The following is a 12,167-nucleotide window of genomic DNA, read 5'->3' on the forward strand; positions in this document are numbered from 1 at the left end:
TCTTGTTTTTTCATAAGGAAGAAAAAAAAACCCTTAACAAGATTAAATTCTTTTATTTTTTAACAATAGGAAGTAATTTTCCTTACTTTTCATGTGAAATAACCTTTTGAAAAATCTTAATGGAAGTTTTTTTTTTTATAATTTTAATGGAAAAATAAAAGTGAGGGAAATAGTTTTACTTCGTCAAAAATGTAAAAAAAAAGGTCCGACTTTCGTATTTACGCTGAAAGCCTGACGAAAGGGTTTTACTCTAAATCTCAGCAGCCGCGAAAGCCTTCGGTTTCAGGGTTTAACTGCTCAACTCACCTCTCAATTGTCGAATGCTTCTCAATTATCCGTGTCCAACTCTGCCTTTTCAATTCCCATGCTGTTTTTCTCTTCCAGTCTCGGACTGGCTTTTCACAGAAAACTTTTCGTTCCACAAAAGTTTCTGCGTTGTTTGTCAGTCCATGGCGGTGGAGCTGGTTTCAAATGGGGTTCTTATTTTTTCTCTCAAATGGCGGTTTCCGAGTTGAACTCAAGCTCCACTTCTTCCGATGACGATGACCAAATGGCATCTTCTTCTTCTTTGTCTACTTCCATTGCTTCGGACAGAGCTCTTCATTGGTCCTCTGAGCTTGATAGCTTCAGAGTGGTCGAAATCCTTCGTAGCCTTAGAGCCGAACCCGATCTTGCTATCGCATTTTTTCACCGGAGCAAGGAGGAAGCCGGATTTCGACATGAAATCTCTGCCTATGTTGAGCTTGTAAAGATTTTATGCTACTGGGGTTTGGACAGAAAGTTGGATTCTCTTTTGTTGGACCTTATTCTTCTTTCAAAAGAACAACCTGGAGACCCCGGAAACCCGCCTTTTCTGATGTCGGAGTTTCTTCTGAGGCTTGAAGATGAACTTGAAGTTGGGCAGTCGTTATTTCGAGCTTACAATGCCTTGGTCAAGAGTTATGTCAGTGTTGCCATGTTTGATGAAGCCATAGATGTTTTGTTCCTAACGAGAAGGCGGGGTTTTGTTCCGCATATTTTCACATGTAACTTTCTTCTGAACCGTTTAATTGAGCATGGTAAAATGGATATGACTGTGGCCATTTACAAGCAGCTTAAGAGGATTGGTTTGAGCCCCAACGATTATACTCATGCTATTGTGATCAAGGCACTGTGCAGGAAAGGTGCCTTGGAAGAAGCTGCCGATGTGTTCTTGGAGATGGAGAAAGCTGGTTTAAAGCCTTCTCCTTTTGCTTACAGCGCCTATATTGAGGGGCTTTGTACTAACCAGAGGTCGGCTTTAGGATACAAAGTTCTTCGAGCTTGTAAAGAGTCAAAGGTTAACATTGACATGTATGCTTATGTTGTTGTGATTCGTGGACTCTTTAATGAGATGAAATTGGATGAAGCTGAAAGTGTTTTTTTTGACATAGAAAAAGATGGGTTGGTCCCTGATTTACCTGCATATGGTGTAATGATTCAGGGCTATTGCAAGACACATAATATGCTTAAAGCTTTGACTCTGCATGATGACATGGTTTCGAAAGGTATGAAAACTAACTGTGTAATTGTTAGTTCGATTCTTCAGTGTTTGTGTAAGATGGGCATGCATTCTGAAGTGGCAGATCAATTTGAGAAATTCAAAAGTTTGGGAATCTTTTTTGATGAAATATCATATAATATTGTTGTTAATGCTTTATGTAATTTGGGGAAGGTAGAACAAGCTGTAGAATTGCTTGAAGAGATGAAGAGCAAAGGAATGGTTTTAGACATTATGCATTATACCACTCTCATTAAGGGCTATTGTCTCCAAGGGAAAATTGCTGATGCCTTGAATCTTGTGGAGGAAATGAATAAAAAGGGTTTCAAGCCAGATATCGTTACTTATAATGTGCTTGCTGCTGGGTTTTCTAGAAATGGCCTTGCCTGTGAGGCATTTAACCTTTTAGATTATATGAAAGAACAGGGTGTAGATCCAGATTCTGTTACCTACAATATGATAATTGAAAACTTATGCAAAGGTGAAAAGGTCAAGGAAGCTGAACTTGTTTTCAATCATTTAGAACTTAAGAGTGTGGATAGCTATTCTGCAATGGTCAGGGGATATTGCGAAGCCAACCATACAAGAGAGGCGTTTGACCTTGTTTTTAGGTTGTTGAAGCAAGGAACTTTAGTAAGTAAAAGTTGCTTCTTTAAACTGCTCTGTAAAGTTTGTGTTGTTGGTGACACTGACACAGGTCTTGTGTTGCTTGAGACAATGTTAGCCATGAACATAAAACCTACCAAAGTTATGTATAACAAACTCATATATTCTCTCTGCCAGGCTGGAGATGTGAAAAAGGCCTGGCATATTTTTGATATTTTAGTTGAGCAGGGTTTAACTCCTGATGTCATTGACTACACAATGATGATGAACAGCTGCTGTAGATTGAACTATTTGCAAGAGGCCTTTACTCTCCTCCATGATATGAAAAGGAAAGGGCTTGAACCTGATATCATCACTTACACAGTTCTGCTTGATGGCCTTTTGAAAACACATAGTAAAACGAGCAGCTCTTCTCAGAGAGCAAGGAAAAAGAACGAACCAGTGGGTACTTCAATTGTTTTGAGTGAAATGCAGGAATTGGAAATAAGGCCAGATGTAATTCTTTATACTGTTTTGATGGATGGCTATAGCAAAATAGGAAAATTTCAGGATGCTGTTGTTCTGTTTCACGAAATGATTGAACGAGGATTAGAACCTGATGCAGTGGCCTATACGGCTCTTTTGTCAAGCTGTTGTAATAGGGGTGATGTTGATGGGGCTGTTACTCTCATTAATGAGATGTCTTCTAAGGGAATAGAGCCGGATACACGTGCAATCGCTGCTCTTCACCATGGGATTCTGAAGCAAAAAAAGAGAAGCTTCAGAAATAGTTAGTATGTTGGAAAGTAGTCATTTGTCAGAGCCAATATATAAAGGTACAATCTTGTATGTTCGCATTTGTTTGAGCAATTAACACTTCTTTTATTTTATTTTAATTGAATATTTGAGAGTATTATCCTTATCCTACAGGTAAAGGAGACTAAAAATGTTGGTAACAGGTCATTTTGGAGTGGGGTATACATTGGGTTTTGAAATGCTAAATTTTAGTTTTTATTTATTTACTCAATCTTACTCTTTCCACACTATAAGCAGCCTGCTGGTACTGGCCGTAGGTCCAGATGAAGCCTGCGATTGACAGGGAGATCTGCAGCTGCACGAGCCCCAATCGGTGCTCTAATGCCATCTGTCATGAATGTCAGCTGCTTCTAACCATTAACCACTCACCATGAAACCGATTTATGGTATTCTTTTTATCCCTTGTAGTAATTTTTGACTCTTTTCTTCTAGCTTGTAACTGCTGTCAGGTGTAGTTTAATTTTGTTATTCAGATGGTGAAATGACAGAAGTGTGTGGCTGTAGCATGATGCTAGTAGTGTTTTAGCTGAAGAAGCTTATATTTTGTTGTTTTTGCATCCATCTGTGCAACACCCAATTTATGGTTATTTCACATCCATCTATGTTTTCATTGGTCGTTTCTTGATTTATCTTTTCTCATTTATGTTCAATTTTGTAATATTGAAGCATGGAATATAGGGCATTACTGGTCCAATTTTCTGGAACTTCGTTCTCATTCTATTGACACTTGTTCGACAGAAGGTAGACTCAGCTCTGAGGCTCTAAATTTATGGCATTTTTATGGTAATTTATGTCGGATCAAGTATCTGTTTTAGTTTCTGTCTTATGTGTTGATTGTCAATTCCTTGAAATTTTACTCTTGAAGAAACTTATATATGACAAGTGTTTGGTAGATAAAAGAACAGAAACATTTTCAGGTCTTCATTCCTAGCATATAAGTTTAACATGTAAATCTTAAGCCGCATAAATCATGTTTCTTTCATGTTTTATTGCAGGGGATATTCTTAACTCCAGATCTAAGTCATGCTATAATTCTAGTGAACGGCTGGAAGAGTCGGAGGAAGTGAGCCTTAAGCATTGTCCCAAGGTTTCTATCAAACGAAAATGTGGATGAATATTGGCCAACATGGTGAAGTTTTGATATTCTAGTGGTCCGTATTTATTGACGGACTTGATTAACGTAGGTGTGAAAGAGAGAAAAGTGTAAGTTTCTATTTCATTTGTATAGTATGTGATGTATTTGTGTTGTGTATAAAAATGCCTTTATTGTTAATGATAATTATTATTTTTAAATAATCAAAAGAAAAAGAAATTTTTTTAAAAGAATATGGGTGGATCAACTTTCCAACCGCTTATAACAGAAAAAACAACCTTCTGTCTTGTTGTTGTGTATATAAAGCCCATAAAAAACAACTGAAACAACAACACAACAAGTAATTGGAAGCAAGAACCACATAACCCAGTTCTTGCTTGATTCTCGTTTTCTTTCTAGCTAGCTATTACAATAATGGCTGATGAGGAGATTAGAAGGAAGAATAGAGAAGAGAAGTCTAAGAAGAAGAAGGAATACAAGAGTGAAATAGAGAGTCGATTATCAAGAGATAATGAGATAGAGAAGGTGGATGAGGATGAGGATGAGGAAGAGGAAGAGTTAATGAGAAGGGTAATCGAATTGATGGAAGAAGAGGACTCGCTGAAGAGGGAAATTGAATTATTGCATGAGCAACGGCGATCCATGGAGGAAAGCATCCGAAGACAAATTGAAAGGTTTTTTACAAGAGAATACATAGAGGAATTTATGAGTAGGGAAAAGGAATTTGTGAATTGGGCAGTGAAATGGACTTTTTACAAGAGGCAACGACTTTACACGATGGAAGAATATCAGAGCAAGGAGACAGAATTGGCTCAACAAACTTTGGAGGATTTGCTCACCACCATCCCCACTGCCACTAGTACTCATTATTCTTCCTACGTTTTTACCATCTTTTTTGAGTTCGTTCTCATTTGGTTGTATAGCTTCCTCAGAAAATAATTTCACTAGCACTGTGTTTTCAGTTTAGTTAAGCATAGATTTTCTGTAGTCAGCAATTGGAACAACTTACAATCTTCTCCATCGATAATAATAATATTTTTAATTATTATTTTATGTATAATATATATATATATATATTCGTACTAACATATATGTATCTATCTCATTGTTTCACTTCTTGCATGCATGCATGCATTATTTATTTAGTTCCTCGTAAAGAGATCAACCATTATGATTGTTATCTTTTGATTCTTGTGTACTTCTTTCGATTCTTGAAAAAGAAGTTAATAATCCAACTATATTAATCATTGCTTTTATTTCTCGCTCTCTGTTGTCAAACATATCATAACATAAAGAATTAATTGATGTCTTTTATATTAAAAATTATTTCTGTAACATTTGTTTAAAGCAGTGCAACAACTACTCTATGACAGCAGTTTTTGGATGAAGCATATCCTTTTTTTCGTATTTGTTATTTATTTATATATTTTCTTGGCTTGGATATTGGTCGCACATATGTAGTAAAAGAAAGTGATAATTAATTTGAGACAAAGCAATATGGTGTTGCTAAACACGAGGTGGGTGTTTGTTGTCCCAATCATTATTGCTAATCCCGATCTCAATAAGGAAAAGGGGTTTTCTCACAAAGCTTTTGTGTTGTTGATTCGTAGCAGTATTGCCTCTTCCTCTTTGACTCCTGTTGATACTAGCGTAGTAGAAAAAATAGGAGTGATTAATTGTAGCAGTTTACTAAAAAAAAAAATCATTTTGGAACCAATCAATTAGTAAGACAAATGAATATTATGCTTAATACAAAAGCAATAAATAATAATAATAATAATAAATTGATCGCAAGCATTTACCATTATACGCATTTACCATTATACCTACATTGATCGAGCACACTTTTGTTATTTATAATGGAAATGAACATTTGTCCATTTATATAACACATCGTATGATAAGCCAAATTTGTCATAATATATCTAATCCATGCATAATATTGTGAACAATGGATATAAATTTTGGGCTTCTACTTAGTATCAATAATAAGTTTGAAAAAGTAGATATAATTATCAAATTTAGATATTTTTATCTCAAGTAAGGAACAATGACATATATGTTTGCAATACATTCCATTTTTAGTGATTTTGAAATGCACTATCTCATTGAACTATTCTATACATCTATCCTTTCTAAATGAGTTCATTCATCATTGTACAATATTTCAATGGGATAAAAGACAATTAAAATAGGCCCTCTGATTCCATTTAAGAATTTGTTAGGCACTTTAGGATCATCCTCTCAAATTAAGAACTTTTATTACCTTTTAAAATCTCACAATTAGATATTGGTAACTAAATATTTGTAACTTGATAATTTCACGCAACTTTTTCAAGTACTTTAATATTATTTAATGAATGAAAATGAGATAGTTTATAATTCTAATCCATGCAGTAACACTTGTTCGAATCCATTTAACTTGAATTTTCATTTTTTTTCATAATAATTATGATAATATTCAACTCAAGGCCATAATGGATTGACCTGAAGGCAGGATGGCATGTGAGGATTGTAGCGAGGGAAGGCAAAGACCACGTGTGTGACAAGATACAGGTCATATGAGTTTTTGGTGATGCATTTCAGCTTAACCAATGCTCATGCTACATTTTGTAACTTTTTGAATGATGTTCTATATGAGTTCCTGGATAGATTTGTGGTCGTGTATCTAGACGACATTGCTGTTTACAACACTTTGGATGATCATGTGAGGCACCTGAGGGAGGTGCTCTCTAAGTTGGGAGAGTATAAGTTGCACATCAAGAAGGAGAAATGTGAGTTTTGTCGCCAAGAAGTGATGTTCATAGGACACTAGGTTAGTAAAGGTCGACTGAGAATGGATGAGGAAAAAGTTAGGGCCATAATGGATTGATCAGTTCCTGAGAAGATGTCACATCTTCGCTCACTTTTAGGTATGTCTAATTATTATTGAAAGTTTATCAAAGAGTACTCCAAGAGGGTAAGCCCACTGACAGATTTGCTCAAGAAGGAAGAGCATTGGTGCTGGTCTGAGGATTGTGAAGAGGTGTTCAATAAGTTGAAAGTGCTCGCTTCCTCAGAGTCGATCTTGAAGCTTATTGACTTTGACATGCCATTTGAAGTACAAATAGATGCATCTAACCATGCTCTTGGTGGGGTATTGGTGCAAGAGGGCCATTCGGTTGCGTTTGAAAGTTACAAACTAAAAGATGTTGAGCAACGATAAACTGCACAAGAGAAGGAGATGGCAATTGTAGTGCATTGTTTGGATGTTTGGAGACACTATCTTCTGGGGACTAAGTTTACTATGGTAACAGATAATGTAGCGAACACATATTTCAAGTCTCAGAAGAAACTAACACCAAAATAGGCTCATTGGCCAGAGTTTTTTTTTTGTTCTATTTGATTTTGTATGGGTGCATAGACCAGGGAAACAAAATCAGGTGGTTGATGCACTAAGACGGAAATATGTTCAGGTTTACATTGTTGTGTTGTCTCAGGTTGAGACAACTTTCATTGACCAGGTGAAGGAGCAGTCCCTGCTCGATTCGACCTACACCAAGCTCAAGGCATAGGTTTTCAAAGTTGTAGTGAGATTATATTGGGTGGAAGATGATTTGTTATATGCCAAAGGCGGCAGGTTGTCCATCCCAAATAGTTGTAGCTGGAGGAATGAGTTACTGCACGAAATAAACAATCCTCAATGGGCTGGTCACCTGAGAGGATGATGACCTTGTTGTCTAGGTCATATGTCTGGCCTATGATGGAGGAAGATGTAGAAACTTATGTGAAAACATGTATTGTGTGTCAATAGGAAAATATTGAAAGGAAAAGGGAGGCGGGGTTGCTGCAGCCTATGCCTATTCCAGAGAAGCTGTGACAGTCTATTAGTATGGACTTCATTGTTGGCTTTCCAAAAGTGAAGGGATTAATGTAATGCCCTACTACCTTAGAGTCGTTACTAAGTGAGTTTAAAATGTGCATTTAACTCGCTAATCGAGATTTAAAGATAAATGTGTAACCAAAACATAAACAGAGACATAAACTTTGAAAATATTTCAATTTACTGAAAATCGTAAAAATGTTTTAACATTTGGGATCCCAAAGTACAGTTTAGAAAAATTTACAACTCAAAATGTAATCACAGTCGACTAAACGACAAAAGCCAGTTTATACATTCATCTTCCAAAAATGCCCCTGACCGTGGCAGTCAGGCTGACCAAACATGTACACGCCGCCTCACGCTCACCATACTCATGATTGGTTGACTTTCTCCTTGCCCTTACCTGCACCACAGAGCACCCGTGAGCCGAAGCCCAGCAAGAAAACTCACAAACAGACAACATATGCTTATCAAACACTTATCAGTTATACATGCCATCAACAGGCTAAACACATACGGATATGCCGTCCCAGGCGCTTTACCATGCCCTGGATTCGCGGTCCATACCGTGAGGATATCCCAGGTATCCTTTAGGATCTATCCTAGCAACTTGCACTCCGTGTGCTAAACGCTGCTTCCGGCCCTGGCCCTTTGCTGCACTCGGCCTTGCACTCCACGTGCCTATCGCCGTTCCCGGCCCATTGCCGTTCTCGGCCTTTGCCATTATCGGTCTTCACCGTTCACGGCTCATGCCGTTCAACCAACACATTCACATATGATAAAGCTAATCAACAAGCTAAGCATACATAAACTCAATCAAAGGGTCAAACCCCACAACACAGTCATATAGGGCCAAGCCCCACAACTCATGATCTACGGGAAACAATAGTTTTCTTACCTGTGTCCCGAGCTTCTTGTGCGCCGAAGTCACGAGCACGGTCCTCTAACCCGAGCCTCTCTGAAAACCTAGTCACAACACATATAAACTACTCTTTAATACTAACCAATCCAAAACCATTTCCCGGGATCAATCCCGTGCTCTTGGGACCTCCCGTTTCCCAAAACAAAGTAGCGGAAACATCCCCCGAGCCCCCTAGGCAAAAGCCCTAAAATGGAAATTTTCCCCTGCCCAAAAATGGCCTAGCGCCACGGCGCCCAGAATGGCCCTCATCCCCTGCTGCAGCCTAGTGCCGTGGCGCAGAAGAACAGGGCCGCGACGCCCCTTCGCGAACCCAGAATTCTGGGTTTCTCCAAGTGTTTTCCCCGAGCCAAAACACTCCCAAACCAACCCAATGCTTACCTAAGCCTCAAATTCAATTTAAAACCTCAAATAAACCACCTAACAACTTATAAACACCAACAACAAGCCTAAACACATAATCAAACCCATGATTCACAATTTGGTTTAAAATTTCATAAACTTAAACCAAGCTTTTCAAAACTTAAACTAGAACTTGTAAAGCTTAAACCATCCCTCAAAATTCTTAAACCACACCAGAAACAAACTTCATAAATGCATAAAATCCTTACCTCAATCAAGAATTCGACCTTAAGCTTCCTTCAATTCCAACTTCAAATTAATCCCCTTTGATCCCAAGCTGAATTCTCACAAATAATCAGTCACAAATTTAGCTTTCAATTTCCATTCTCACACTCTCAAATCAAGCTTGGAAACTTAAAACAAACAGAGATGAATTCTTACCTCTGTATCAACCTTGGCCTTAGCTTGATTCTACAGCCTTAAACTCCTCCCTAGCCTCAAAGAAACCCAGCTCTCTTCCTCTTCCACTTTTTCTTCTAGCCTTTAGTTTTCCCTTCACTTTCAGCAAGAACTGAGTTGTCTAAGTGTAAAACGTGAATGACTTCTCTTCCCAGCTTAAGTTATCTAAATCCCTGCCAAAAGACTCATTTACCCTTCCATCTAATTCTCTTTCTAGCTAAACCTCAAGGGCATCCTAGACATTTCACATCCCTTACAAATATACCATTTTTCCTCACCTAGAATAACTATCCTTAATGGTTACCAATGGTCACTCAAGCTACTAAAATACCATTAACCATTAACCAAAAATTCCTAAACTCACTTTATAAAATTCCCAAAATACCCCTAGGTTCCTCCCAAGTTGGGTATTTAATCCCGTCGTGACTTTTAAACTTTACAGCTCCCTAGGACCGTCTCGGAACGTGCATCACAATTATATCATAAATTTCACATATATTACATTTATGCCCTCAATGGGCTAAAATTACCAATTTACCCCTAGCAATCAAACGGGGCCCACATGCATATTTATTTCACCTAAACATGCATTCTAATCACATATTCATTTAAATTCACATATTATCATGTTAAATCATTTATTGCCCTCCAGGCACGCTAATCAAGGTCCTAAACCTTATTAGCAAATTAGGGATGTTACAATTAAGATGGATCTTAGTGGTGGTAGATCGATTTTCCAAATATGGGGTGTTCATTCCTTCTGCCCATGCATGTCCGACGGATGTGGCTATTGATTTGATCATTGAAAATGTGGTAAAGTATTTTAGGTTTCCAGAAGTTATCATAAATGATCATGATTCTCAGTTTACTAGGAATTTTTGGACGACTTTGTTTAATATGTTGGGTTTAGACTTCAAGTTTTCCATTGCAAATCACCTTGAGACAGATGGTCAATCTAAAAGAATGAATCAATTGTTGGAAAAATACTTAGACATTACATGACAATAAGCCAGAGGAATTGGGTTGATTTGTTGGATGTAGCACAATACTGCAATAATATTCAACAATCCTCTGCTATAGGAATGAGTCACAAAATAATTTACTAAGTAATCTCAAGTAGATCATTAATATAATACCTACATGTTGTGGAGACTTATTGATGTAAATAGTTGAGAACAGGTTTGACAATACATACATTTTCACAAAAAACCGCCCAAGGCTAATTACTGTGGAATTTTTTAGTGGGATAATAATGGGATTAATAAATAAATTTATTTGATTAAAGAATTTAATTAAATGATCTAATTTTTTGGAGCTTGAAGTTATAGGTCCAATGATCCCCGAGCAGGCTCTATAAAACTGCTAAAGGTAAGAGTGACAATAGTTAGGTAGAAGGGTATATTTGTAAAAAATATAGTTTCAGGGTAATATGTAATTATGGGATTAGTTTTTTTTTTTTTTTTGATATAGTGGGGAATTGAACCACTGCCCCTTGTCCACACATTCACACACATTGTTTTATTTTATTTTTTTGGTCAAAAACTATCATATTAGATTAAGATTGCAAAAAAGCACCATTACATATTGGAGGAGGGATCTCTTCAATCCAAGAAAGCTCATCATCTATCCTAAGGGCATGCTTAGTCAATTCATGAGCCACAACATCAAAGTTACGACTAACATGAGAAAGAGAAGCCTCTAGAAAGCTAAACAATAAAGCTTTTGTGTTAGAAAAAATAACCCCTAGTTCATCTTGGTACACTATATTGCTACCCAAAGTTGAGACCAAGGACAAAGAATGAGAGAAGAATGCTTTTACTGGTAGACTAATATCTTGATCCCATCTTAGTCTTACCAAAAGAGCAAGTGCTTCCACTTCAAAAGTCGATAAAGAACATGTACCACAAAAACCAAATCATATTAGAAACTTTTTAACAATATTATTAAATTAAGGTCTTATTTAATTTGAATTATCTAACTAAAGGGGTGTCCCTTTGCTTATACCCTACATATCTTAGTTGAACTTTCTAAAGCCACGCGAGATTAATGATGATAAAAAATTAATTATGAATCTTGCAGTAGCTTGGATAGAGCTGCCTTCATTTGCTTATCCAATGAGAATATGACAACTCCCAAACCAACCATATTTGTAGGAGTTGAGATTGCTGCATCTATATAAAGTGTGAAATCATGAATTTCTATTTCTTCCCTCCTCTAATAGAAAGATCTTCCTCTTGAACATGTTTAATCAGCCTGGATTTGCACATTCCGCATAGCTTCCCAATAAGAAGATAGCCAACCCATCACTTGTTGTGGTGCTCTATTTTGTTGACCATGAGTTTTCTTGTTTATTTCAAACCATACTATCCAAGCAACAATTAACATTGTAATATCCGGTATAATTTTTTTTATTTAATTATTTTAATTAAATAATGACATGATAAGTTATGTTATAAGCTATGCATGATAATTAAAATAATTATAAGGAACATTATTTTAATTACATGATAAGATGAGTGGAACATTTAGTTAGAATCTTTGGTGACTTTAGTGTAAAATTAAATATTAAGGA

At 36.8% G+C, this 12,167-nt stretch overlaps 1 protein-coding gene across 8 annotated transcripts; it reads left to right on the forward strand.

Annotated features, from left to right (window-relative positions):
• Positions 1–217: 217 nt before the first annotated feature.
• Positions 218–5,061, forward strand: LOC133798641 (pentatricopeptide repeat-containing protein At2g26790, mitochondrial). Of its 8 annotated transcripts, none has more exons than XM_062237060.1 (4): positions 218–2,940; positions 3,035–3,661; positions 3,916–4,123; positions 4,413–5,061. In XM_062237060.1, exon 1 carries the CDS (start codon positions 365–367, stop codon positions 2,897–2,899), a length of 2,535 nt encoding a protein of 844 aa, XP_062093044.1. In that variant the 5' UTR covers positions 218–364; the 3' UTR covers positions 2,900–2,940; positions 3,035–3,661; positions 3,916–4,123; positions 4,413–5,061. The 8 variants fall into 8 exon arrangements, with proteins under 8 accessions (XP_062093044.1, XP_062093041.1, XP_062093043.1 ...); XM_062237057.1 differs by having other exon boundaries at positions 3,035–3,306; positions 3,587–3,661; positions 3,916–5,061; XM_062237059.1 differs by having other exon boundaries at positions 3,035–3,306; positions 3,599–3,661; positions 3,916–5,061.
• The last annotated feature ends 7,106 nt before the right edge of the window (positions 5,062–12,167 follow it).

This window comes from Humulus lupulus, chromosome 8 (genome assembly GCF_963169125.1).
Source record: "Humulus lupulus chromosome 8, drHumLupu1.1, whole genome shotgun sequence".
NCBI classification, from domain to species: Eukaryota; Viridiplantae; Streptophyta; class Magnoliopsida; order Rosales; family Cannabaceae; genus Humulus; species Humulus lupulus.

Excerpts from the sequence above, each read along its gene's own strand:
- LOC133798641 (XM_062237058.1), top strand. The coding sequence starts at position 365 with ATGCTGTTTTTCTCTTCCAGTCTCGGACTGGCTTTTCACAGAAAACTT.